At 48.8% G+C, this 25,703-nt stretch overlaps 2 protein-coding genes across 4 annotated transcripts in view; one reads left to right on the top strand and one right to left on the bottom strand.

Moving 5' to 3' along the window:
• Positions 1-494: 494 nt before the first annotated feature.
• Positions 495-21,643, top strand: ANKRD23 (ankyrin repeat domain 23). The gene is made up of 9 exons (XM_088152073.1): positions 495-644; positions 8,761-8,919; positions 10,452-10,583; positions 12,920-13,027; positions 16,111-16,209; positions 17,064-17,162; positions 17,249-17,347; positions 18,698-18,796; positions 19,608-21,643. Exons 1-9 carry the CDS (start codon positions 618-620, stop codon positions 19,710-19,712), a joined length of 927 nt encoding a protein of 308 aa, XP_088008199.1. The 5' UTR covers positions 495-617; the 3' UTR covers positions 19,713-21,643.
• A 19-nt stretch (positions 21,644-21,662) lies between these two features.
• The window catches only part of CNNM3 (cyclin and CBS domain divalent metal cation transport mediator 3), a 36,546-nt gene continuing 32,505 nt past the window's right edge, over positions 21,663-25,703 (bottom strand). For all 3 annotated transcript variants that reach the window (XR_015798143.1, XM_088152071.1, XM_007429741.4), the window contains one exon: positions 21,663-24,272. Coding sequence is in view for 1 of the 3 variants with exons in the window: in XM_007429741.4 (XP_007429803.2) it covers positions 24,214-24,272 (59 nt within the window). In the remaining 2 variants the exon portion in view is untranslated. The remainder of the gene's footprint in view (positions 24,273-25,703) is intronic.

Below are 25,703 nucleotides of genomic sequence, written 5' to 3'. Positions count from 1 at the left end.
TTACTCAGCCATAAAAATACAGGTTGCTGTGGAAGCAGTCTAGTATGAAAAACGTCAGCTCTTAGCGGCTGAAAGTATGACTACTAACTAGCTTTAGAAAGCTGAATTCATGCAGGTCTGCAGGAATCTGAAAATCCTGGGTCTTCCTGATGCTTTGGACTCCGATCATGGCCAATAACAAGGGACCGCGGGAGCCGTAGTCCAGAACACGCACTAGACCCCAGTTCGCCCATCCTCTGCCATAGCTGTGCAACATTGCAGGGAAAGTTTTCTACCAACGGCTTTTCCTGAAGGGCTGCAGCCAATTCTCCTGGGCTGATAGGAAAAGTGCCATCCAAAAGCTTTGAAAACCCAACCACTGAAACATTAAAATAATGGTCTGTCCATTACTGCCCCCGCCATCCCTCTGGATATGGGCAGTTCACTAGAGGTATCTGATGAAGTTATTTTAGCGGGTGTTACATGGCCCTCCAACAATGCAGTCGCTGGGCCCAAGCGGGTGCCGGAGGAGAGCTTTGGATGGCAGCCTAAATCCACCCTCTCCAGGATCGAATAAATGCAGATGCCCAGCCAGGCTGCCGGGGAGAGAGCGTTCGGGCTCTGGAAGTGGGGGGACCATGGAGATCCTCAGCATTCAGCAGTTGGTAAGAGCGGGGAGAATTGGGGGGGGGGTGGAACTGCAGATAATACAGTCCAAGACGGGCTGTTTGGATTTGCTTTGGGGGTGGAAGGAGGGGTCAACTTCCAGGGCTGTGATGCAGGGGGAGTGCAGAGGCTGGAGGGGGACGGAGCTGTGGGAGGGTCCGCACATCCCCCAGGTCAGTAAAAGTTCTGATGTCTGCTTTTGCACGACGTGCAAAGGGATTTGGAAACCAGCCTGGCTTGGTTCAAGGTATTGTATGAACCCAGAAAATGGGTTAATGAGAAAGCTGGCTAAATGTGTTGTGTGAATGCAGGCAGACTCTACTCAAGTTTATGAAAGCATTTTTTTGTTTTAAATAAGATTCCCTCTCACGTGCCCAGGGTTTTGTGTTTGTTTCTCTCTGCATCAATTTAGCTGAAGCGTGCGCTCCATGTGTAGAGTTAAATTCTTCCACAGCAAGGCAGAGGCAATGTGCATTCAGAATGAGCCAGAAACTGGGTCATTTCGGTAGCCGGAGCAAATCTGTGCCTTGGGACCGGCAGGGAGCAAAATTTCTCACCCAAACTTGAAAGGCTGCTCCTCAAGGGAAAATTAAGAATAAATCACAAATAGACAAAACCATGTAATTCATCAACATTCAGGATGGCGAAGCATACTTCTAAAAACTTAACGGATTGAAATTCAGAGATCTTTTTAAATGTTTCTGTTTAATCGTACAACATGCAGCTCTCCTGCATGGAGCTAAGGTCTGGATCTGCATAAAATGTGTGGCATTTTAACTTACAAGGTGATGGGTCCATTTTTCAGCTGGCAATGAATAATATTTTGGCCAGTAGCAAGTGATGAATACCATGATGTATACTAAATGCCAAGTAAAATATAACCATATATTCATCATTGGATCTTTGGTTATACGCGGCTTCTCAACATTTTGGCTAAGATCAAGTTTGTAATGGTTAGACTTGGCTATCATACTGGTCTAGTTGCTTGTGGGGCTGTTTGGTTGTCCGAACCCCCCCCCCCCCCCCGCAAATGTATAAATGAGTTTGTACAACTGTAAACTAGGCTCATATACAGTGGTAGCTTATGGTCCTGTGTTTGTGAGAACCATTGTCCATTGACTCAGACTGTTGTGTGGAACAGCCAGAATACAGTTTACCAGTTTGGATGTGACACGCTCTGTGAAGAGCAATTTTCTTGTTATCCTGGCTTTGGGATTTCACGTTATGTGAACCCGCCCTCCATTTCCAATGCATATTTTCTCCCTGAACCCCAGGGTTGAATGTTCTCTGGGAAGAAACACGGGATATAAGTTGAATAAATAATGTTAAAGAAGGTTTGTGACTTCACAGATGGGCATTTGTGATGGCTGGAGGCAAACGGAGAACTTTGAGCTGCAGAAAATGAACCAGCCAATTTTTCGTTCCCAGGAGCTGACATGTTTATCTGCCTCCACGATGTGGGATGTTGTTTTTAAAACCAAACACGCAACCATATCTTCCTGCTTTTGGACAATTTCCAGTTCTGCTTTGTTCCCTAGATGGCCAGCCTCTTCGAAGATGGTCATTAGACTGAAATAGGGGGAGTTTGTTTCTGGTTCAGCATGTTAGGAGAAATCCATCATGGTCTTCACATGTTGTGTGAACCAGATCATTATGTTAAGCCAGAATACAGTTGATTTGTGTGGGCGCAGGATATTCTGTGGATGTGACAACCATGGTTTAGGACAGTGTTGTTCAGCCTTAACTACTTCAAGTTGTGTGAACTTCAGCTAATTCTAGGAGTTGAAATCCACACATCTTGAAGTTACTAAGGTTGAGAATCACCAGTTTACGAGTTGGCCCACGCACACCTTTTTGAGACTGAGCAACTGTGGCTGAGGATTTGTTGGAATATTCCCTTCCTGACTTTTTTCTCAGGTATCAATGCAGTTTTTTCTCCATTATTTTTTGGTCCATTGACATTGGTAGCTTAACAGTCAGGAACATGGAGGAGACTCTGAAATTCTTAGCCTTGAACTGACTTGTTTTCCTGCCCTGAACAATATACGGAATTGTATTTTGGGTGGGCCTCCTTCTACGTGATGAGGCTGTGGCATTTCCCCGTCCCCCTTTTTAAAAAGTCCTGATGCCTTACCAACTCCGCCAGGAAAAGAGCTCCAGATTGGGGGGGAAATCTCTGCCTTAGAAAGAGAGAATAAAAGCTCCTGGTGCAATTAGGGATCAGAAAAGACTCCTGCAGGAGGTAAGCTGTTTGCGGTGGCATAGCATCAATAAAGACCTGCCCCTTGGCCCCCCACCCCACCCCTTCCTCAATATTCCCTGGGCCAAGAAAGCAGAAAAGGTTGTTCCAATTTAAGTTGATCCACCAATTTCCCCATTTCTGAGCCCCCATCATACAAGACTCCTGATTCCCAATAGACACTATCTCAGGGGTTAGAAGCCTTCAGTCCTTAAGCCTAATCTGGCCTGATGGGCTGTTTGGCCGACAAGGCCTCATCTCCACCTCTCTGGAATGATAAGTAGCATGGCTGTGATTTTGTTACCTAATGATGTTTCCTTGGGGGGAGAACTTTTCTGTGTGTCAAGGAGGTGGAAGGTTAAGTTGATTAAGAAAAGAAGTCCTGTGTCAACTAGAGCATACCGTTGTTTCTCCAGTTGGGTGGCCTTCACAACTCCCCAGAAAGCCCTCTGAATGCTCCATGTGTGTCAATGGAGGGGAGAGGTTCTTCCAGAAACATCAATAACTCCATCCCTGGCCTTGAGACAGCAGGTATTTTATTTTGGTGGCTGCATCAGGCCAAAAACCTCCTTGCCATCTCATGGAGGCCATTCAAGACCTCCAGGAATTTGTTAGCCTAAGAAGGAAGGAAGCAAACAAGCAGGTTGACCATCTTGTGGTGTCTGAAATTCCCCAGGAGAGCAGTGGGGACATTCCTTCCCTGCTTGGCCCGAGAAGGTAGGAATGCCAAGATGGGATCGTGTTCCTGTAGCAATGTGAGGTTCAGCACTCCTGTGCCCTGAGTAATGGGCTGCTTCAGGTGGCCCATATTGGAAGACCTTTCCAGGGAGAGGTGCTCAACTTGAGCTCCTGGGTCCCCAGGTGGTTCCGAAAAATGGTCCCCCAGCTGTGATTTTTAATGAGACAGAAAGTGATAGAAGACAGGATGGCTGTCTTAGGTTCTTTGGTTCACCAGACATAAACTAAGCAGATGGGCTGGTTTTGCACACTTCACTCAGTTACTAAATAAATCTTTTTTCTGGATACAGTGGATCATAGACTAACCAAACTAGCTGGTTTGTACAACAGGCTGGCTGGGGAATTCTGGAAGCTGAAGTCCACACATCTTCAAGTTGCCAAGGTTGGGAAACTTTGGGCTAAAGCATAGAATGCTAACTACCTTTCCCCAAACTGAGTATGGTGTGCAAATACAGCTGCTGGCTATTAATTTGACTAGGTTTGCAGGTTGTGTGAATGCAGCCTGGATTCTCCCCTGCCCATTGGAGAGAGAGGGAGGGCAGATTCTTTGAGGGGTACTTGCTCCCCTTTGTTTCCCTGTAGGGCCCTTCCTAGCCTTCATCAGGAAACCCCTTTAGATGAACTCCCTGATGCTCTGCTGGATCCTGCCCTGGGCTGAGGTTGGACTAGATGAGGTCCCTTTGAACCGGCAGTTCCTTTTCCGCAGAGCTAGAGGAGAGGATGGCCCGGGGATCCTTCCCCAGGCAAAAGAGGGGATTTGGGACCTGCTCTGCCTCTGGCGCCTGACTGTCGCTGGCTGCCCTTCGGCTACCCCGCTGGGAAATGTGGCCGGGCATTGACACCACTTCATGTTTTTGCAAAGAGTCACACCCAGGGACCTACATATAAATAGAAGCTGCTTCATCTGGGGCAGGAGCAGCCGTGGCATGGGGGGAATGTCAGAGCTCGACCTGGCACTATTCTCTTGGTGAGGGAGGGTGGCAGCTTGGATGGGTCAGCACTTTGCAGAAACCAAACGCCTTGGCCAAGGAGGGCACCAGCGGCAGGTGGGTGAAGGAAATGAGAAGACGGGCTCAGGGAAAGCAGGCTGCGGCATGTCACCATCTCTCCTGAAAGCCAGCCTCAGGGCCCCAGTGGAGAATTTGTTTTTCACGGGGTCCTCCCATCTTAGGGTTGGGAGGCCAGCCCCATTCGGTGCAGGAATCCAAATCAAATTCTCCCCACGAGATGGCTGTCCAGCTTCTGCTTGATCACCTCCAGTGAAGGAAGAAACCATCTTTCTGGCCACTGTCCCTCTACTTTTAGCTTTAGGAGGTTTTGCAAGCGCTTGGTTGGAATCTCTCTCCCCTGCTGTAACTTAAATGCATGATTCTGGGGTCTTGATCTTTGGAAGCAGAAAGAAGAGGGCTTGACCACCTTCTCTGTGACAACCTTTTACGTATTTGAAGATGCCACCATATTCCCTTCCATCTTCTTCAGGGCAAGCTTGTCCAGCTCTCTTCATAAGACTTATTCTCTAGTCCTCTCACCTCTTCCAGTCTGAGACCCTTGAGGGCAATCCTCTCCCCATCCCAATTCAACCCTGCCCAAGAGATGGCTGTCTAGCCTCTGCTTGAACATCTCCATCACTACTCCAGGGCCACTGTCCAACTGCTCTTCGTCCTCACATCCCCATGATTAGAACCATTATTCCATATCTTGTTCTCTGGGATGACAGAGAACAGGACTTGATCCCCTTCTGTGGGACATCTTTTCAGGTTTTTGGAAAGGGCAAGCGTATCCACCCTCACTCCTTGTTTCTCCAAAGCAAACCTACCCAAGTTTCTCCTTGTGAGTTTCCCATCTGTTGCTTGTTCCAACTGGTAAGAAGGACTTTTTCATGGTGCTTAGAACTGAATCCCACCCCAGCTCTTCCATCCAGATGATGGTCCATCCCCAACCTTGTGCCTTCCAGAGGGAATAGATTCCAATGACCGTCATCCCCAGCCTGACAGATGATTCCCCAAGGTGATAGGCGTTGGAGCCCAACATGTGTGGAAGCTGCTGGATCAGAGGCGTCCCGTTTCTCCTGCACGATAGCCAGATGCCTCTGTGCTTGTTTACTTCCATAATTTATATCCTGCTGTTCCATAACAAGACACACATCCAGCAGATGACAAGGCTGGGGTTCCATTTAAAACACAATTAAAATAACATGACAAAGCAATCAACCAGAAATAATTCATAAGCTGCTGTCACTTTAAAAATATACTAGCAGCCAGAATCAAAATAATAAAAAATGTGATGGAGTTGTTTTTGAAGTTCATCTAAATGCAGCCAGTGAAAGAAAAGCCGTAAGTGGAAGGCTTAACACAATCTCTTTCCTATTTCTGTCATTCTGTGCCAGTGTTGGCAGGTAGAGTTCCTCTGAATCTGGAGGTTCTGTTAAGCTCTGGGGCTACTATTTATGCACAGATTTGTCTCTGCCACAAATTTATGTGATTTCTGTTTGAATCACCTAAACAAGCGACAGCAGTAGATCCTGATAACACTCCTCCCTCATTTAATGGATAAAATTTCTGTTCAAATATCCCCCTGAAATAATAGATTAGGCCATTGCATCCAAACGTGTCTGGATCAGGCAGTTAATTTTTACCTTAATTTTATGTCATCTGTGGTGATCTGCATATTCTGAGTAATGGCATCATTTCGCCAATCATGCAAATTATGTCATTTGCATCTACACGTGATCTGGATTGATGCAAATGACATTATTTGGGATTTAACGGACAACTGGGAACAACAGACACCTGTTAGTCTGCTAAATCACTACGTTACAAGAAACGTTTTACTCGTATTTCTGATTAAGTACCACTCGATATGCCTTTTTTTTCACTTAATGCAACAAACCAGGTCAGATAAAGACCTAGCAACTGTACTTACTGAATTTGATTAGTATGAACTTTGGTTAAGTTGAGTCGCCATGTACTGTGCAAGCCCAGAGAATGAATGAATTCAGTAATCGGTTAAGAGTGTTGTCTGGATGCAGCCATAGTGACTCCAGGTGTTCACAGCCTTCCTTGCACCATAGCCCTTCTGAACGCCAATGGGGAAGGAGGTGTGTTGGAATTAAATAATGAATTAAATTTGTATGGTTGCCCATCTCAATTGCATGAGTCTGGGTGGCTAATAATTGAAAACAAAATAAAAACAGTAAGCTAAAACGATAACGCTTCCTTGAGTCTTATCCCTCCATGTGAAGCACTGGCACATCTAGGAAAAGAGACAGTTGGGTCTCCCTGCTCCTAGAATTATTAGTTGAGTTTTTAAAACAGCCCCCCAGGACCATGTTTTTTTTGAACTCAGATTCATAGCACCGCGTGCTTCAGTTAGAGTGACTGCCCCAAGACCTTGATGCTTCTGTTCAATGGTGCCAGCCGGCCAAATGTCCTTCCCGGAATATTTCTGCCAACAGTGCCAAGAACACCCACAATTTTCTCATGGAATTTGGTTTTCCACATTTCTGTGAGCCAGGGAGGATTGCTTCCTCCCCCCACCCACATTTGAGGCTACTTGCCCTTGTAAAAACAATGCAGCAGAAGGCAGGAGCAATGCCCTGGAGTAGAGTCTGGATTTTTTTCTCCGTCCTTTGCACCTCGAGTGCACCAACAGTGCTGTCTCGGAAGCTCGGCTCCTTGACTGTTCGCCCCCATTTTATGATAGCTGCTGGTCCTGGGGCCTTCTTGGTGATGGCACCCATTTTACTTCTAGCCCTGACAGTCTGTGAAGGGTAGCACTCTTTCCAGGAGTTTTCTGTGCAGTAACAATATCCAGTTCTGTTCTGATATCCAGCTTTCCAGAAGCTTGGGCTCTCCAGATGTATTAGATTTCAACTCCCATAATCCCCAGCCACACAGCTATGAGGAGCGGAGGTTATGGGACTTGAAGTCCAACGTACCAGAAAGGCATCAGCTTGAGGAAGGTAGAGCAGGGTTTCTCAATCTCAGCAACTTTTAAGATGTCTGGATGTCAATTCCTAGAATTCCTCAGCCACCATGGGCTGGCTGGGGAATTCTGGGAGTTGAAGTCTACAGTTGCTGAGGTTGAGAAACACTGTTCTAGAAGTTACTGCTGTCCCTCCCTCCCTCCCTCCTGTCTGTCTATCTTTTCCTTCCTTCCTTCCTTCCTTCCTTCCTTCCTTCCTTCCTTCCTTCCTTCCTTCCTTCCTTCCTTCCTTCCTTCCTTCCTTCTCCCTCCTGTCTGTCTGTCTATCTTTTCCTTCCTTCCTTCCTTCCTTCCTTCCTTCCTTCCTTCCTTCCTTCCTTCCTTCCTTCCTTCCTTCCTTCCTTCCTTCCTTCCTTCCTTCCTCGATTTGAAGAACGGCCTTCCTAGTTGCCTTTTAAAACTGGAGCGAACATCGGCATACGGATTCCATTTCTGGAATTTCCATTTCCGCATTTATTTTCCTTTCTTCAGGGGCGTCGCAGAGAAGTAACTGCAACAATTGGCCAGGGAAGCACTATCAAAAGAACTGCTAATAGAACAACAGTTCTGAACAAGAAGCGCTCGTTCGTTCAGAGCTGAACCAATTGTATTGCCAAAACATGATCACAATACGAATGACCTCCTGCTGTGGGTGATATGTTAATTAGATAACCAAAAATTAGAGCTGCTCCCACAAACTGTTACAGCGCAACAGGAGTGTGTCTGTTAAAAGTTGTAACCTGCCCCTTCCTCCAAGAAGTGCATGCCAAAACCCTCTCCCCCCACCCCAACTTTCCAACTGCTGCTTTCTGTTGGTATTTCCTTGCTCTGCTCTCCTGTAAGCTGTTTGGGGAAACAAATCACCTCCTTTATTAATGCTGTAAATCAGGGTTTCTCAACCTTGACAGCTTTCAGATGTGTGGACTTCAACTCCCAGAATTCCCCAGCCAGCAGAGCTGGCTGGGGAATTCTGGGAGTTGGAGTCCACACATCTGAAAGCTGTCAAGGTTGAGAAACCCTGATTTAAATACTTTGTTTTTATTTCTGCAAACTTCTGGATTCCTTCAGTTATATCAATGCCTCCTTGTCTCTCAGCAGCCTGCTTGGGGGGTAAATCTTGCACAACCCACAGCACCCTTCTTGTGATTGATTTCGTCCCTGGTCTCCTTCCATAGGTAAGTGATGAACAGCCCGAAGGGAAAGTCGGCTGCTTTGCAGCGCGGGCGAGAGGCGCAGCCTGGGAGCCTGAACGTTGGCGCTCAGGTCCAGCTGGCGCCTGGTGGGAATCAGTGGAAAGAGAGAAGCAGAAAGCAGAAGATGAGAAGAAGAAGAAGGTGAGCCGTCCACTGAGTTGGTTGTAAGTTTCTGTAAAAGAATGTAGAGATGACCTTGGGATGGAGGTGAAACAAGAACTCAGTCCTGGGGAAGTGGAAAGCGTGGGAAAGACACCAAAATAGCCCTGCTTTAGTTCTGTTTGGCATCAGAGGGAACAGAGACAAACTTTGGCTGACTTTTGAGGTTTGTTAACACGTCCGATAACCACAAAGTAGCACTTCTGGACTCTGTGTGGTGACTTTTTTCCTGGCCTGGCCTACCTTGAAGGGCTGACATCAATCTTGAAAATCTCTTGGAGTTTCTCTCTGCCTCCTCTGATACCAAAGAGAACCAAGGCGGAGGTATTTTGAGCACTTTTCTCACGCTTCCCACTTTCCCAGGACAGAGTTGCTGTTTCACCTCCTTAAGGGTTCCTCCATTCCAAGGTCAGCTCTACAAAAAAGGACAGGACTAGATTCCTCACCGGACTGATCTGGCTTCCTTTTTTTATGCTTATAGTTAACAGTGGCGTTAAACCTGGCAAAGCAAAGATGTGAACTTATTTAGGGTGCCTTTTTTTGCACAAACACATTTGTGCTAGGAAGCTTCAAGGAGGCATTTTAAAGCAGACCTCAGTTCCCAGAACTGTCAGCAATGGCCATACCGGTTAGAGAAAGCTAGGAATCTGTACATCTGAACAGTACCGAGGTTGGGAAGGATGGAGTGCCATTTGGGGCTGTGAAAATCCAGATTACCACCGATAATGAAGTGCCAACAAGTTGGTGTCGATTCTTAGAATCCACATAGATGATGGATTTTCTCTAGGAGGATCTGTCCCCAACCTGGTCCTTCAGATCATCCAGTGGTGGATGGATCCACCAACCACCACTCTAATTGAGTCCATCCACCTTCTTGCTGCAGCAAATACTGCTTTGCTGACATTTAGCGGTGACCCTGATGTCTGCAGCTCAGTTAACCTCCTGGGTCTGAAGAGGCCCCGGTTCAAGTCACCACTTAATCAGGGATCTCACTTGGTTGACTTTGGGCCAGGCCCTGTCTCCTGGCTCAACAGGGTTGTTCTTGGAGGATTAGATGAAGGGGTATCCCCACGTGAACTTCATGAAATTCCTGGAGTGGGGTGTGCAATCTTTGCAGTAAGCATGCTTTGGGTTATCCCAGTTGACAGTGAGAACTATTAAGTAGTGGAACAGCTTGCCTCCTGGAGTTGTGGGTGCTCAAGAAAGATTGGACAACCATTTGTCCAAGATGGTATGAGGACTCCTGCCTTGGGCAAGGGGTTGGACTAGAAGATCTCCAAGATCCCTTCCAACCCTATGATTCTTTGAGTTGGGGCTCACTTGGGCCCTGGAAGCCCTTATAAAAGGCTGCCATACTCTGTGTGACCTCTAGAGGGCAGCACAGAGGTCCATAATGTTTGTTCCTGCCCTCTATGGGTCCTCTGCATATTTGCAGCTCAAATCTGGTGTTCTAACTTACAACTGTACAGTGAGCTCATTATTCCTCACGTTGATGCCACCATCATCTTTTCCAGCTTGAGGCCCTCAACAATTCCAGGTTGAAGCTTGATAGCCTGCAGGACTTAGAGGCCTTTGTCAAGCTTCACAAACAGAAGAAGAAACGTAAGAAAGTGGCCCTCCCCAAACAGCAGGAGCCAGAAATTATTGTGAGTATTCTGGACGTTTTCTCAGATGTGCAATACCTCTGGAGGGCATGTTCAGCATGTTTGAGAAGGAGTCGGGCTGCCCTGAAAGATCCAAGGGCCTGTTCCAGAGATGAAATAAGTTCTGGCCTTGTAGGACAGTGCCCAGAGAGCTCTAGCACCCCAATCAGACATTCGCACGGGCTAAAAATGGCTTTCTTTGTCGCAGAATTGGCAGACTTCTGGGGTGGCTGTCCCTGTTTCCTGGAGCAATCTCCCCAATACACAACCGGCCCCCACTCTGCTTGCCTTTAGAAAAGCCAGTAAGAAGACTTGGCTTTTTCCATGGTCTTTTGGGCCTGTTGAGTAGAGTCCATTTTAGTCGCTCAATTACCCTGTTTCGCCTACCACTGTATACTGTATATTGGGTGTTTTTTTAAACAATGTAAGGTGGTCATTACTATTATTATTATTATTAGTCATTGTTGATTTTTGTTGCATGTCACCCAGTGTCACGTTGTTTGAGGTTGGCGGCCTTACCAATGCATTAAATAAATAAATAAATAAATAAATAAATAAGATGAGTCCTCCCCATCTTCTGGGCGAAGGAGTTTGGCAACTAGCAGCAACAGGCCCTTTTAGAGGTTAGCCCTAATTTGGCCCAGGCATCAGCTGATCTCAGAAAGCTAACCAGTACTTGGACAAGGAACTTCTGGGAAATCCTGGGGTTGCAGGCTAGTTGAAACAAAACGAAACACTAAGCTGGAAAAAGTCCATTCCAAACTATGGCTCTATCTTCGCCAAAAAAAAAAAAACCCTCTGTGGAGTCCCTGGTGCTCTCTGAGCTTGGCGGTTGGCTTGCAGATGTTTCATTACCCAACTAGGTAACCTCATCAGTGCAACGGTGTGTGGGGTTTGCTCCCTGTTTATATATAGTAGCTTATAGATAAACCATATTTACACATTTAATGAAACAGACGAGAACAGATCCCCTTCAGCAGCCAACACTCAGATAAGCAGGGATTGACACCAGACGAACAATCAAGCCGAAAACAACGCCCTAACCAAGGAACTACCAAGGAGAAAACCACACCCCCACCAATACTGGCAGGGCAAGCCACTGTATATAAACAGGGAGAAAACCCCACACTTACTAGCACTGACGAGGTTACCTAGTCGGTTAACTGCAAGCCAACCACCAAGCTCAGAGGACTCCAAGTTCAACCCTGAGCTACAGAGTTTCTCTTCCATTGGAAGAAGCCCACCCACGCCAGGCCTCTTTAAGTTTTAGCTGCAATTCCAGAGGAAACAAACCATTATCAGAAAAGAAAAGGAAAAAAAAACACCGGGATCCTGCGTTCCGGGAGGCTCTCCAATTCCCTTTTAAAACTGGCTCAACTGGGGAGGCTTTTCCCATATCTGATGGCAGCAAATTCCAGTTTAAATGCTTTTTTTTTAATCTCTCCAAAGGCCTCCGAGTTTTAAGACGGAGAGGAGGAGAACCACATCTCTTTATACATACTTTCCAGATTATGTATGATTTGATCTACTTGGTTTGGAAGCCTTTCTTCGTATGTTTTCCAGCTCAATCCTATTCTTTGCCCATAAACATTCTTTGGGTAGCATTTAATATACACGTATATATTCCTTCGCTAGCTTTTTGCTGCTTTTGGCTCATTTGTTCCTTCGCGTATCAGCATTATTTTGTAAGTTAGTCAGTCCCAGGGGAAGCCTCTATTTCTGGAATGGACAAATGGAAAAAGGATGGCTGATAAAAATTTGCAACGAGAAGATAAAATTATCGTTCTCTTTCTGCTTCTTTATATAAAATATGAAGACCTCTTGGAGTCCGTGATGTTTCCTTGGCAACAAGGTGGAGGTGGCCTGCCTTCTTCTGGGTGCTATTTGGATTTCTCGAGCTAGCCTACAGACCCAGGATTTCTTGGTGGTGTCTTATCCAAGGACTAACCAAATCTGACCCGGCTTGTTATTTTGTGCTCGGCCCAGGCCGGCGGGGAATGCCACCTCCCCTGGTTCTGAGGCTCTCCCAAATAGGATGCTCTGTGGGGCTTATAGTCTGGAAACTGGCAGAAGAAAGAAGGGGCACTCTAGAAAAAGAGAATATGTACATTCAAAGTCCATTCTTTCAAATGGAGTGGGTGGGAAATGGCATGGACAGAGTGAGCCCCTCCCTCCAGGGGCCACAGGGAGTCAAAAAAGTCAAGATGGCAGCCTGAAACGCACGATCAAAGCCCTGCACTTAACTTTCTTGACCCCCCTCCCGCTTGGGCACCCCTGCCGCTCTCCTTTTGAGCACCCCAATAAACACATTTGGAGGATTTCTGTGTTTTCCTTCTTAGATAGAATCGGTGGAGTCAGAGCAGTTTCTTGACGCTGCGCTGGAGAACCAGATTCCTGTAATCGACAAGTATCTGGCTGATGGAGGGGACCCCAATGCCCATGACAAGGTAGGGTGGGGTCACCAGGGAGCATCCCCCTCTCCATGCGCCGAGGGGCTAACGCTTAATCCACAACCTGCGGAATGATTCAGACAAAGGAAGGGTGGGGGGAACTGATCCCAAGCCGTTTTAGACAGCTGGAATTTAAAACCCCAAGCGGTGGTGCTGTTTTGCAATTTATACTTTATAGCGTTTTTTAAGCTCTGTGCCGCCTGTCTTGGTGACGTACCAGCATCTAACCCTTCTGGATGGATGGGGGCATAAGATTAGGGTTTTTTTTCCCTGCCTGAATTTGCATCCCAAATTTTGCTTGTTTCCAGCAGTTTTCTGCTGGTTGAGCCGGTCGTTTTCAAGGTACCCAAGCGCCCCCTGCTGGCCACCAGGTGCATTAACTGTGCTCCATCTATATACCAGCTCAGTGTTTCTCAACCTTGGTAACTTTAAGACGTGTGGACTTCAACTCCCAGAATTCCCCAGCCAGCCCAGCTGGCTGGGGAATTCTGGGAATTGAAGTCCACATGCCTTAAAGTTGCCAAGGCACTGTACCGGATGGCTATTCACAGAAATATCAAAAACCGTGATGCAGATTTACATAAGTGAAAGCACCAGAGATGGTCCAGAAGTTGCTTGACTGTAACTCCTAGCAGCCACAGGCGACATGGCCGCTGGTTAGGGGCGATGGGAACTGTCCTTCAGCAACCGTTGAAGTTCCCAACGAAGGTTCCCCATGCCTATTGGATTAATTTTGGGAGTTTTAGTCCAGCCATTCATAATGCAGGCCAAATAGTCTGTACAAGAAACGTTGTTCAGAAGAATATGCTTGCTTTTAGATTCAGAGGTTCCGAAAGGGCCTCCTTTTTAGAAGAGGCACTCAGATTCCCTTTTCTTTCCACCAAGAAAGAAGGGCTATATTTTTAAAAAGCATTAAAAAAAAAAAGATTGAAATGTGGAGCATCTTTTCAAAGGATCAAAACAGCTTTGATATACAGCCATGCTTGTCTCTTATTTTGTGTGTGTGTGTGTGTGTGTGTGTGTGTACACACCTAAGGCAGCATTCCTGAAAAGAATAGGCTGGAAAACAGAGAGGAGAACATCGTTGCGTTCTATTATTATTTTTTTAAAACTTTTGTTCTTTTATTAAAAGATTAATCACCTTAATCTTTAATTTTAAAAAGATTTTCAAAAAGAAATACAGTCTTTTTCAAGCCATCCAGGAGCAACAGGAGTGGTACAGAAAGGGCTGCCCTGAAGGGCCACATCTTGTTTCCTGCGCTTAGAAGGTCCTGCGTGTAAAAGCGCGTGGTTAAGCAAGGCTGCTCCGCGAGGGTCTGGTGTGAATTTGCAAGGGGGAACGAGAGTTCGGGCGTCTCCGTGTTGAGGGAAGCGATGTCACCCTTGCATCGTGATATCTCGGAGACTGTTAGCAACCAAACTGTGTTTGCGTGAAATGCTTACATTGTGCCTGTTTCTCTGGGCAAATTTTCTGCGCTCTCACCAACACTCAGTCCTAACATAATCACACAGGTTGGGTTCTCAGACACACTTGAACAAAATATTAATTTGTGGCTTGCTTCTCCCATGTAAAGCCAGGGTGGGCAAAAATGGATCCAGAGATAAAATGATGGGGAAGATCCAGCAGTTGAATTCTGGCACGGCCATTTAGTTCCTGCTATTTTGGTGCATATAATTTGGAAGAGCCTGCATGTGCAGGCCCAGCCTTCTCCAACCTGTTGCTCTCAAAATGCCCAGCCAACAGAACCATGTTGATGGGGTTGACATTAAATATGTTGAGAGGACATCAAGCTGGGGAGGACAATGCTAGATCACAATTGGATTGAGGCACAGGTTGAGCTTATACACTCCGTAAAATGGTTTATTTAGTTTTGGTTTTAGCAGGTTGTGTGAAACCAGCTCTGCTGATGTCTAAACCATGGCTTATTAGTAGTATTTTTCAACCTTGGCAACTTTAAGACATGTGGACTTCAACTCCCAGAATTCCCCAGCCAGCATGCTCTCCAAGTTGCCAAGGCTGAGAAACACTGGTTTGTAGGGTAGTGTGTGTGCAAGCACAGGCCACCGTGGTTGGTTCACTAAAGGATGGTCAAGCTAACCATGATTTAGTGTGGGAACACCCACCCTTTTTGAACTATTGAGCCCATTGGTGAAGTTGACCTTTGCAAACTTTCTCATAACCCGGCGACTGAGGGGCTTTGCTCATTCACAAAATGGCTGCCGTGGAGGACAGAGACAGTTGTAAAGGGCAGAGGTACCTGAATGCAACCTGCTGTTGTCTCTTATTTCCGTCCCTGCCTGCAGGGGGCTCTTTCCTCGTCCCTGGCCCTTTTCTGGGCATGAGGATCTATTTCTGTGGACATCCATCTTTGTTATCTTCTAATAAAGCTTCTGGGCTGAAGGGCATTCTTGGGACAGGATTCTTGCATCGTTGTGCTTCCCTTTACATGTACTGACCACCAGGAGGCGGGAGGTGGCTGGTTTTGTCCTATGTTGGGACTCGTCAGATGTACGTAGCCAGATCTTTCTATGGCACTCGGCCCTCTACTAGGAAAGATCTGGCTACCTACTTCTGATGAGTCCCAACATAGGACCAAACCAGCCATCTACTGCCTCCTGGTGGTCAGTGCAAGCAAAAGCACCACACAGGATATCCACGGCAAAAAATAGAGAAAATCCCCCCAACTCTCGGTGTGCGGAAGTCACATAAAACCTTGTAAATGAGGACATGACATAATGTAACATCTATATCTCTCTGCTCTAAGAGTTTAAAGGAAGGTGGACTCTATTCTGTTCTGATACTTCTCATATTTTGTAATCTAAGTAAGTTTCTTCTGGGCTAGAAAACTAGTGTCTGCGTAAAGGTGTGTCTCTGGATGTACCTGGCACGGAGTGCTTTGTAAGCGTAGCTGAAGGTTTGTCCTTTCCTCAATAGATGCCGCCTCACCCTCTTTTCTTCTACGGAGGGCTGCCCGCGGGGAGATGGGCTGCATTAGGAGTCCCCCAGGTCTGGAGTGGTGGGGAGTCTATGCTGGAGAAATAACCCTAAGTGATAACCTCTCCTTTGCTTCCTACTACAGTTCAAATGCACAGCCCTGCACCGAGCCTGTTTGCGGGGCCACGCAGAGATTGTGGACAAGCTACTGGAAGCGGGGGCCAAATTGGAGCCAAGAGACATGGTGAGTCTCGACCGATGGCCTATAAATCCTCAATGCCGGCATTTCTGAGATCTTGGAGTGCTGCCATTGCAAACAGAGGACCACCAGGCGTTTTGCAGAGAGCAAGAATCTGTCTCTCTCTTGGCATGCGTTCCAGGAGATCTTTGCCTGAAAAAGAATGAGGATTGGGTCCCCGGTTTGTCAGTCTTCCCCTAATCTGTAGAGTTATTCCCACACTGGCAGGAAATAGTAGTTCAACAGTTGCCGCACTCACAGGTTGGGGAAAGCTGGTTTAAGCCTGCCAAAGGATGCTAATGTAGCACGGGTTGCAGCATTTCGGCCTACCCGCAATCATCAAGGAAAAACAGTTGCTGCTGTAAAATTTCCCAGCACAAAGAGAGAGGTCTAGCATGTTTGCCTCCAAGTTGCTCAGAGAGAGCTGGCTGGGGAATTCTGGGAAATGGAGCCCACACGTCTTAAAGTTGCTAAGGTGGAGAAACACTGCTCTAATGGAGCATTTCCCAACGGATGTCTTTGGATGAATTTCAAACTGCAGCTCCCAGAATTCCTAGCTATGCTGGCAGGGGAATTCTGGGCATTATAATCCCAGGTCCTCTGGAGGGCACCTTTTGGAGGAAGGCGCCTTGGAATGATGCAGCCAACCAGCATCTTTTGAGGCTTTTCCTACGAGCAGGACGGCCAGCAAGTCAGCCCTTCCAGCTGCTCTCCAAATTGGCTGTCCAAACCTTCCACCCCGAAGCCTCTGAGGTGCATTGGAGATTCTGCTCCGTTCACCCCAAAGAGTGGAAATCTGGCCCGTTTGGAAGGTTGGAGAAGACTAATGGCCTTACTGAATCTTTTCTGCTTTGGTGCAGCTGGAGGCCACCCCCTTGTTCTGGGCTTGTCGCGGGGGACATCTGGACATCCTCAAGGGGCTGATCAGCCGCGGAGCCAAGATTTCCACGCGGGACAAGGTGAGTGGTGGGAAGGTGGGGTCCCCTTTCCTGTTCCTAAATGAGCCATGGAGGGATTCATGGTGGACCTCTTGTTCTGATTGCAGCTATGGAGCACCCCCCTGCACGTGGCTGTCCGGACAGGCCACTCTGACTGCGCCGAACATCTCATTGCCTGTGGAGCAAACATCAATGCCCAAGATAAGGTGCAGGAAGGGGGAGGGCGGGAAGGATGCTTGGTGCCAAGAGCACCTTTTGCCTCGGGCAACGAAAGGGCAGCAGGTACCCAACTTTGGCCACGTCCACCCCAACCTTCATTATGGTGCCATTCTCCTGATCATCCTTTCGGGGGAGAGGCACTGACAGTAAGAAAATTATTCGCCTAAGTCTGAATCTGGGCGATCAGAACACAGTGCTCAAGGAACGCCATGCGATGGCCAGGTTCATGCATGCCAAGACAAGGACTGGATTCTTACAACTTGCTGAACTGCTAACACCCAACATAACTTAGTCAAAGGTGTAATATGACTCCAGCTTCAATAGCTGTTCCTAAGCACTTTTACGATTGGGTAAACTGTGTTTTTAAATAAAAGATCAAACATAAAAACCATAAGACATCTTTGCAGGAATCTACAGCGGGCAGTTTTTTTCTCCCCGTTGGCACCAACTTCAGAAGCGACACTCCATTCTGCCAAGCCATGGGGTGGGGGCTGTGGCCAAGGGCCAGGGAACCTGCTTTGCATCCTGCAAAATTCAAGGTCCAGCTGCCAGCTTCTCCAAATCCTGGTGGGGAGGAGAAAGTCTACTCTGGGACTGTGGAGGTAGTGAGCAGGTTGACACAATAAACTAAACCCTCCGTCCAGGTTAACAAATCACAACCACTATGCTTACCAAACGTGCGAAGCTCAACAAGTAAACCTTTTATGCCATAATGAGGCGGGTCTGGATAACAATCTGGTGCACAATCTGGTTGGTTTGGTTTCACGGTGGCGTGCCTCACTGCAGTGTTTGAATCCAATCTGTTAAGCCATGTCTATGCAAGTCACGTCTTGATGAGGTGTGGGTGAACCAGGTTGTATAATGCATCTTGCTGTCTTTCCTTACCGACAGCGCCACTCCAAGGGTTGGGCAGGGGTCTTCCCTGGCTCAAATGCGAGAGATCAGAATTTAGCCCCATCCCCATCTTTGAACCAGGATCAGGATGGAGGGAACTTGATGCACTCATTCATTGGCTGCATCTACAAAATAAGCTTCAGCGGGTCACTGAAGACCCAACAGATGCATTAGAACAATATATTAAGCTTCGTTACTGGAGACCTGTTTATGGTGGCTTAACATGAAATGCAAACCCAGCCTGTTTGGTTCGCTCAGGGTTTCTCAACCTTGGCAGCTTTCGGATGCGTGGACTTCAATTCCCAGAATTCCCCAGCCAGCAAAGGTTGAGAAACATGGGGCTAATTTATAGTCCAAAGCATTGGGCAAAGCCAGAAAATGGGTTAATTCATAACGAAGTCAAGTGTGTTGTATGAACTCAGACACTCTTTTCTCCTGGCCAGGAAGGAGATACACCCATTCACGATGCAGTCAGGCTAGGACGATTCAAGGCGGTCAAGACCCTGCTGATGTACGGTGCAAATCTTGGCATCCAGAATGAGGTGAGGAAGAACCCAGGCTGGTGGTGGTGGTGGCGGAGCACTCAGTTGCTCATGTAGTGGGCAGAGATATTCTTTGGGGCCACAAGGCTCCTGGCTGGAGGAACGCGAGTGAACGAGGTGCTCGAGCGCCTCCGTTCACATGGGAACGCATGATATAATCCCCAAACCATTCCTTGTCCTGGAAGAGCTCACCGATGGGTATTGAGAACCGTAACAGCTCAGGAAGTCAGATTAAATCTGGCTCCATTACATATGCTTCTTTTTATGGAGAAAGTTGTATCAGAGTAAAAGTGAAGTAAAAATCCTTGTCAGTCAGAGTGTTTTTTGGGAGCAACAGCAGGCATCTTTGGGGGAGTTGGAAGGTGCACTTCATGGGGGGGGGGGGGGGAGAGCTGCGATGCAAAGTGGGTGAAAATGTTCCGTAACCACCTTTCAGTTTAGGGAAAATATTTGTTAGCTCCTTTTATAGCAAGCTTGCAGCTTTTACGTTCTCCGTACACAAAATGAAAAACGATCCTGCTGGATGAGTGGTCAGCTGAGGCAGCAGAAAGGAGAGCTGGGCATTGTTTTAGGCTAAAGGATATATATGTGGCACACGCCCGCAAGCTTCCCCTGAGGGCTGAAGTCATATAGCCCAGATGCAGGTTAGCGCTTCCTCATGAGGACTAGAAGACTGCTGAGTAAGGAAGAGTGAGCTTTATGGCTTCTGCCGCTGATGGGCGAGATGACCTACAGGGGCCAACTGAGGAGGGGAAGGGGCTGCGGGGCCTCGGCTTTGCTTCTAATTATGGGCCGTTCTTTGTCTTGGCAGGAGGCGGTCACCCCAGTAGACCTGGTGAAGGACTGGCAGACAGGGATCCGGGAGACGCTGCAAGTGTGCGCCAACCGGCAGCAAGGCCAACCCAGGAACTGCTGAGTGTGTGTGTGCTGGGGGGCATCTTGGGCGATGGGGTGTTGCCTCCACGAGGCAGTACCCCCCCTTCCCTCCACCATCTTGTGACCAACTCACCGTCCTTGTCCCTGTTTTGCACCAAACTGTGGGCAGATCTGCCCTTCCCCTACAATCCTGGTGCCAAGAGAAAAAAAATCGGGGGAGGGCTTTCTTGCATCCCCAGGCTGGCATGAGGGAGCCTGCTGGGCCTTAGGACCCTCCACTGCTTTGTCTCAAAAGCCTATGGAGGGAGATTTTCTCTGCCTGCAGCAAACGTGGGCGGGAGAGCAGCTTTGGCATCCTTGCACGCCTCCTGGCAACCGCTAGAGAGCGGCCTGGCGGGGCTTTTGGCGAGGGAGGCCTCTGCCTTTCAGCCTCCAGAGCCAGGAGGCTTCACCATGTCAGAAGCTGGGGGGCCTGCAAGGAGAAAGGCCAAAGAGCTGGAGCTACCCTGCCAACCTCCAGACACCCAAAGCAGTCCTGTTCCACGGAGCTACCACTTCGGGCTGTAAATTCTCGGGGACTGTAATTGGCACAGAGCGCCAGGCACTGTGGCTACCTGTCTGCCCCAAGGGGCACCGGCGCTGGCCCCGCTGCTCCCTGGATCTGCGGAGGAGCCACCTTCTGGATTTTAGAGGAAGCACCTGGCCTTATTTCCCACCTGCCACAAACTCCCGTGGTCCCTGGGCAGCGTCTCCCCCAATTCTTCACTGGAAGGAGCGTCCCGCTGCAGCCCTCCCCGATGCTGTGGTTGAGGGCTGGGAATGCTTTTCCAGAGGTGGGGAGACCCTCAGGCTGCTGGAGGGAGGGCAGACTGAAGTCCTCTCGAGCTTGTTATCCCCAAAGCCAAACTCCTCTCTGGGGCGAGTCCATGCCCCCTGGTGAAGCAGAAGAAAAGTGCATCCCCCCCCCCATTTTTTTCCTTTTGGCACCATCTCTTCAGTCAACAAGCCCACCAGCAGCCACTGCTGTTTTGTCTCTGGGGGTCCTCACCCTCGTTCCTTGTACATTAGAGAAGTGGGGCCTGGACAGGCCGAGTTCTCCCCAACCGGCTCACGGTCCTCAAACAACCCAACTCCTTCAGTGAAAGGAGGGGCCAAAATATGGCCGGCAGCGCAGCGCTTGCACGCAGCCGGCTGGCCAACCTTTCGCAAGCCTGGTGATGGAATATTCCGGGGGTGGGTGGGCACACGCCGAGCAGGCAACCCACCTCCCCTTGTAACTCCTTTGCTTGGGGGACAGGGTTCCCCCTACTGACTTCTACCTATTCATGACTTCACGGTCTGTCTCCGACAAATGTGCCCCAGAGCCGGGATGGGCATCGGCGACGAAGGCCAGCCTCGATCTCTCAGCCTGGTATGGGAATCGTACCGGCTCTGGTGATGGATTATTTATTTATGTCTGTATTTATTTATTTCATTCCAGCTCTCCCCTTCTCCCTTTTCCAGAGAAAGGGCCACTGAGGCTGGAGAAAATTACTTGAATTTATCTTTGTAAACCAGTGCAACTTGACTTCTTGTGCCGACTTCGGCCCCAAACGTGTCGCAAATGATACCGTAGTCCTTTCGCCTGACGGCTCCGAGCCGCACTGGGCCACGATGGACAGGCAACTCGCCTCTTAGCCACCCCGGTGGCTTAAGACCGGCTTTGAGGTTGCTTTGCTGCGGGCCCGAGGTCTTCCCCGAGGTCTTCGGTATCATCTCAGGGCTGGCCCCTCCCTCCGTGCCCACCGCAGGACCTCCGATTCCCCATGGAGGGGCGCGTGGGCGAGGCTGGAGGGCGTTCCAGAAAGATACTCCGTTTAGGGGCCTGATTGTGCATTACGAAGACTTCCGTTCCTCAAAGTGTTGTGACGGCAGTGCTGCAGTGATGTGATTTTTCTTTTGTAAATAATAAAAGCGTTTTGTGTCCTGAAAGACGGGGCGTTGAGAGCAATTGTAGCGGTTGCAAAGGCTGGCTTTGAAGTCACTTCTCTCTCCTAGGCTGGAACATGACTTCCATTTATTGTAAAAAGGGGGGTCTTTTATTCACACCCACGGAATAGAAGTCTAAAGCCCCAATTTCTGGGCAAAAACCAAAAACCACAGCCTGGGTGCAGGCTGCAAGGGTCCTCTGGGCTCAAAAGTCCCTGCAACAAAATACTAGCGTATCAGTGAAGGAGGTTCCAGCCCAGCCTGCTCTTTGCTGTGCTAGCTTTCTACCTGCAGGGTTCTGCCACTTCTCCCCAAGTGCTCTGTAGCAAGTGTTCGCCATGGACGTCTTCCTTGAAATCATCCCTCAGGCGCGTCTCCTGAAAGCGTGACAGCCAGCAGAATTAGGAGGGAGATGCCAGTTGCCCAAGGACGGAGGGTGGCAGAAACTCCCCGGAACAATCTGCTTCCCTAAGAAAGCAGAAGGATCCACTCGCTGAACCTGGTTACTAATGGAACCCATTTTCTGAATTCCCCCCATATGATCCGTAAACCAACAAAACAAGCTGGGTTCGCCCCACATGCTAAACCACAAACCCAAAACTAAGGTTAGCATTAACCTAGCTTAGTGTGTTGTGCCAATGCATCAGCTAGATCTTGATCGGACCAGGCTGCACCTGTGTGTGACTGCCTGCCAAACAGACCAAGGGAGAACAGAAATGGGAAGAGGGAGGGGTTCCCATCCGCACGGCTGTGGCCTCAAAGGAGAAGGGACAAGAGCGCCATTCTCTTTCGTGCGTAAGAGAGCCGCTGCACAGGTTGGACAGCTGGAGCCAAACTTCTCCTGTGGCACCAGGGATTTCTCTTCCTCCGGAACGTGTCTCGCCCGTCTCATCCAGATTACCGTCTCAGAAATCAACTGTATCTAATCCTGCATACATAGCTTGGGTCCCATAATGGCAGACTGGCCAAAAAGCACATCTCCGCAAGAGGACTGGCGTGCTCCTTCCACCACCCCAAAATCAGGCCCTTATCAACAGGCATCCTTGTGGCTGGGGAAAAAAATTATAAATTGGTGCCTCTCTCCGGTATTATATGCTTCCTAAGAAAGGGGGGGGGGCGGTTAACCCCAAACTCTTCTTAGTCCCTGCCCCTGAATCATTACAATACTCACCTCAACTAGGAGAGAGAGAAAAGACGCAGGTTTCTTCTGCCGTCATCAGTAACTTATATACAGATGTGTAAAGATAGATAATTCCATTGGAAGATGCAGCTGGAGGACGGGTTACAAATAATTTACCCAAACCGAACACACAACGTTTCAGACACGTTCTGCTGTTGGCTGTGAAAAGGGAGAGGCTAAGCAAGGGAGAGGAAGGGAACTCGACTCCCTTCTCCCTAAACCCCTTGTTTCGTTTTTTTAATTTACTTTAAAAAGTAAGATTCCAGGATGGGCATGTCCGGGAGGGGAAACACTGTGCGGAGCAACCGGAGGGGGAAAAGTCTCTCTGCCAAAGCTGGAGTGGAGGGTTTCTCTTGCCCAAGGGAAAAACGGAGTTTCCAGCGAGCCCCCAGAGCCTGGACTGGAAATCCAAGGTGGAAGATAATCCAGGGAAAATGAGAGGGCGAAAGGGGCAGCCCCAGAAAAAGTGGGGAGGGCTCTTCTGACAGTCATCTTTTCAAGGAGAGCCATGGGAGGGAGAGTTGGCTGGCTGCAGGAGGAGTCCTTTGGCAGAAGGAGCACATCCCTGGTCTGGTCAAGGGCAGCTGATTCTGGGCAAAGGGGGCAGCTGGGAAGCTCAATGCCAGGAAGCAGAAGAGATGTGTGGGATTCCCAGGTCTTGGGCTTTGGCACTGTGTGGGCTGGGACAGGGCCTGGGGGGTGCTGTGCCTGCTGCAGGCACTTGGGTGAGCCTGGGGAGTCGCGGGGAATCCCGGCTCGCAACACAGGTCAGCAAGGCGGGCCATTCCAAACCCAGGAAGGCGGGAGAGGTCTGTGCCGCTGGCCCCACAGCTGGGGTCGGGGCCTGCTGCCAAGCGGAGAGTGGCAACTGGTGCAACTGAATGTTGGGGCTGTTGCTGCAAAGTCTGGCACGGAGTCTGGCAAATGGAAGTGCTTGTGTTGGGGGCCTCGAGGGATTAGCACGGCGGGGAAGTTGAAGCACAGAGAAGTGAGGCACCGACAAGGCAATGAGCAGAAGGGCCTGGCCGCCGCCGCCGCCTCCCCGCCCGTCCGTCTGCATCACCGATGTCAAAAGAATCGAGTCTGTATTTGCAGGCTAGTGCTGATCAGCCAGAACACACTTTGCCCAGGTCCACCAACCCTCCGCAGTCAAGCGCTGCTGACAAACGTCTTGTGCGTGGTTCGGAGCGCCGGAAGCCACTGGTGTTCGGTCCAGCCAGCCCCCCCGAGATGGCCAGGCTCCCACCGGCTTAGGAGGCTCCTTTTGGAAACGCAGGTGCCAAACTAGAAGTCCGTCTGAACCGAGGGCAGAAGCCAGGAGAAGTGCTGAAGGTTTTAGGGGAGGGATCCTCCTGGGCTCCCCCGCCTGCAGCCCTAACGCCACTTGCGGAAGTCAAACCCCCGTGCTCTGACTTGCCTCTTCCAGGAGATTGAACTTGCTTCGGCTTTTCCCTGGAACACGGAGACAAGGAGCGGCCATGAAATGCAACTGCGCGACCCTCGCGGGGGCACGGCGGCAGAACAGGAGCTGTGAGCAAACGGCGTGTGATCTATGGGAGGGGAAACCTTCTGGGCAGGGAAGGCTGGACGTCGCAAGCTGCCAAACAGTGCGCGGACAGAGTTCCCGAAAACCCTGGCTGAAATCTCAGCTCAGCCAAACTTCCTAGGCAGAACACACGTCTCAAATATCAGCCTTCCACCTGCAAGGGGGAATGAATACCGCAGGCCTACTTTACAGGTCTGTTGTGAGACAGTGCAATTGAAAGGCAGCTAAGCACTGTCTGTCCCTTACGTTAATATACATCTCATCTATTCTGCCAAACTTTACACGCTTGTTTTACAGATCGTTTGTAGACAGGGACCTCTGTGGGTCCCCCCCCCCTCCAAAAATGCCATGGTTTGCACGTTTTCCAACTCATGCTAATCTCCATAAGGTCTAGAAACGTGAGCAGAGGATTCTGGGATGCCGAACCCTGCAGGGGACCTCAATTTCTCTATGTCCTCAAGTTAATGGGACAATAATGAAGCAGCAGGGATCGTAACGGATATGCAAATGGATGGGCACTGACTGCTAAATAAGAGCTGCTGATATTTTGCACACAGACAGGTGGGAAAGAAACAAAGCATTCTCTGATAGGATCAACTATCCACACAGAATACATTTTCATAATTCTTTGTGCTATTTTTTGCTATTTCACATATTTAAGTTTTCTAGTCACAAGGAGAGGGCAATGGAAATGGGATGGTTCAACTCCCTTTGGGCTCAAGACATTTCAGAAGTCCTCCTCCCTTTTTAAATATGGCTATCTATTTCAAATTACTCCAAGCGATTCACAACAACATACAAGGTCTTCCCTTCCTCTATGTTTATCATCACAACAAACCTGTAACGTAGGCCAGGTTGAGAGTCAAGAAACTGACTCAGATTAACCTAGTCACCATCAGGCTGAGGGGAATTTCAATCTGGGAGTTTGTCAAATCACAATCACAGACCCTGCAAGCCAGCATTCCCTACCCAGAGGGCTCTGGGGGTGTGGTGACCACAACTCCCAGAATTCCCAAGCAAAATCCCTGGGAATTCTGGGAATCAACGTTCCCAACACGTCTGGATAGCAAGGATTGGGAAATGGCTACTCTAACCATTATACCATACAGATAGTCCTCACTTAACAACCACAATAGGGATGGAAAATTTGTTGCTAAGCAGGGCGATTGTTAACCAAGGCATTGCATAACCACACCTGATTTTATGACATTTTTTTGCCACAGTTGTTAAGCGAATCCCCGCAGTAGTTAAGTGAAGCATATGGTCGTTAATCGAATCACGCAGTTCCCCATTTATTTTGCTTACTGGAAGCCGGCTGGAAGGTCACAAAAGGCAAT

The sequence above is a fragment of the Python bivittatus genome, unplaced genomic scaffold (genome assembly GCF_059951505.1).
Source record: "Python bivittatus isolate LINGU-HERP-01145 unplaced genomic scaffold, Pbiv_v1 ctg000680_np1212, whole genome shotgun sequence".
NCBI classification, from domain to species: Eukaryota; Metazoa; Chordata; class Lepidosauria; order Squamata; family Pythonidae; genus Python; species Python bivittatus.
This window is presented reverse-complemented; position numbering and strand designations above follow the sequence as displayed.

Excerpts from the sequence above, each read along its gene's own strand:
- ANKRD23 (XM_088152073.1), top strand. The coding sequence starts at position 618 with ATGGAGATCCTCAGCATTCAGCAGTTG. Across the intron at positions 8,920-10,451 it reads AAGATGAGAAGAAGAAGAAG|CTTGAGGCCCTCAACAATTC; the intron begins GTGAGCCGTCCA and ends CATCTTTTCCAG. Across the intron at positions 17,163-17,248 it reads AGATTTCCACGCGGGACAAG|CTATGGAGCACCCCCCTGCA; the intron begins GTGAGTGGTGGG and ends TTCTGATTGCAG.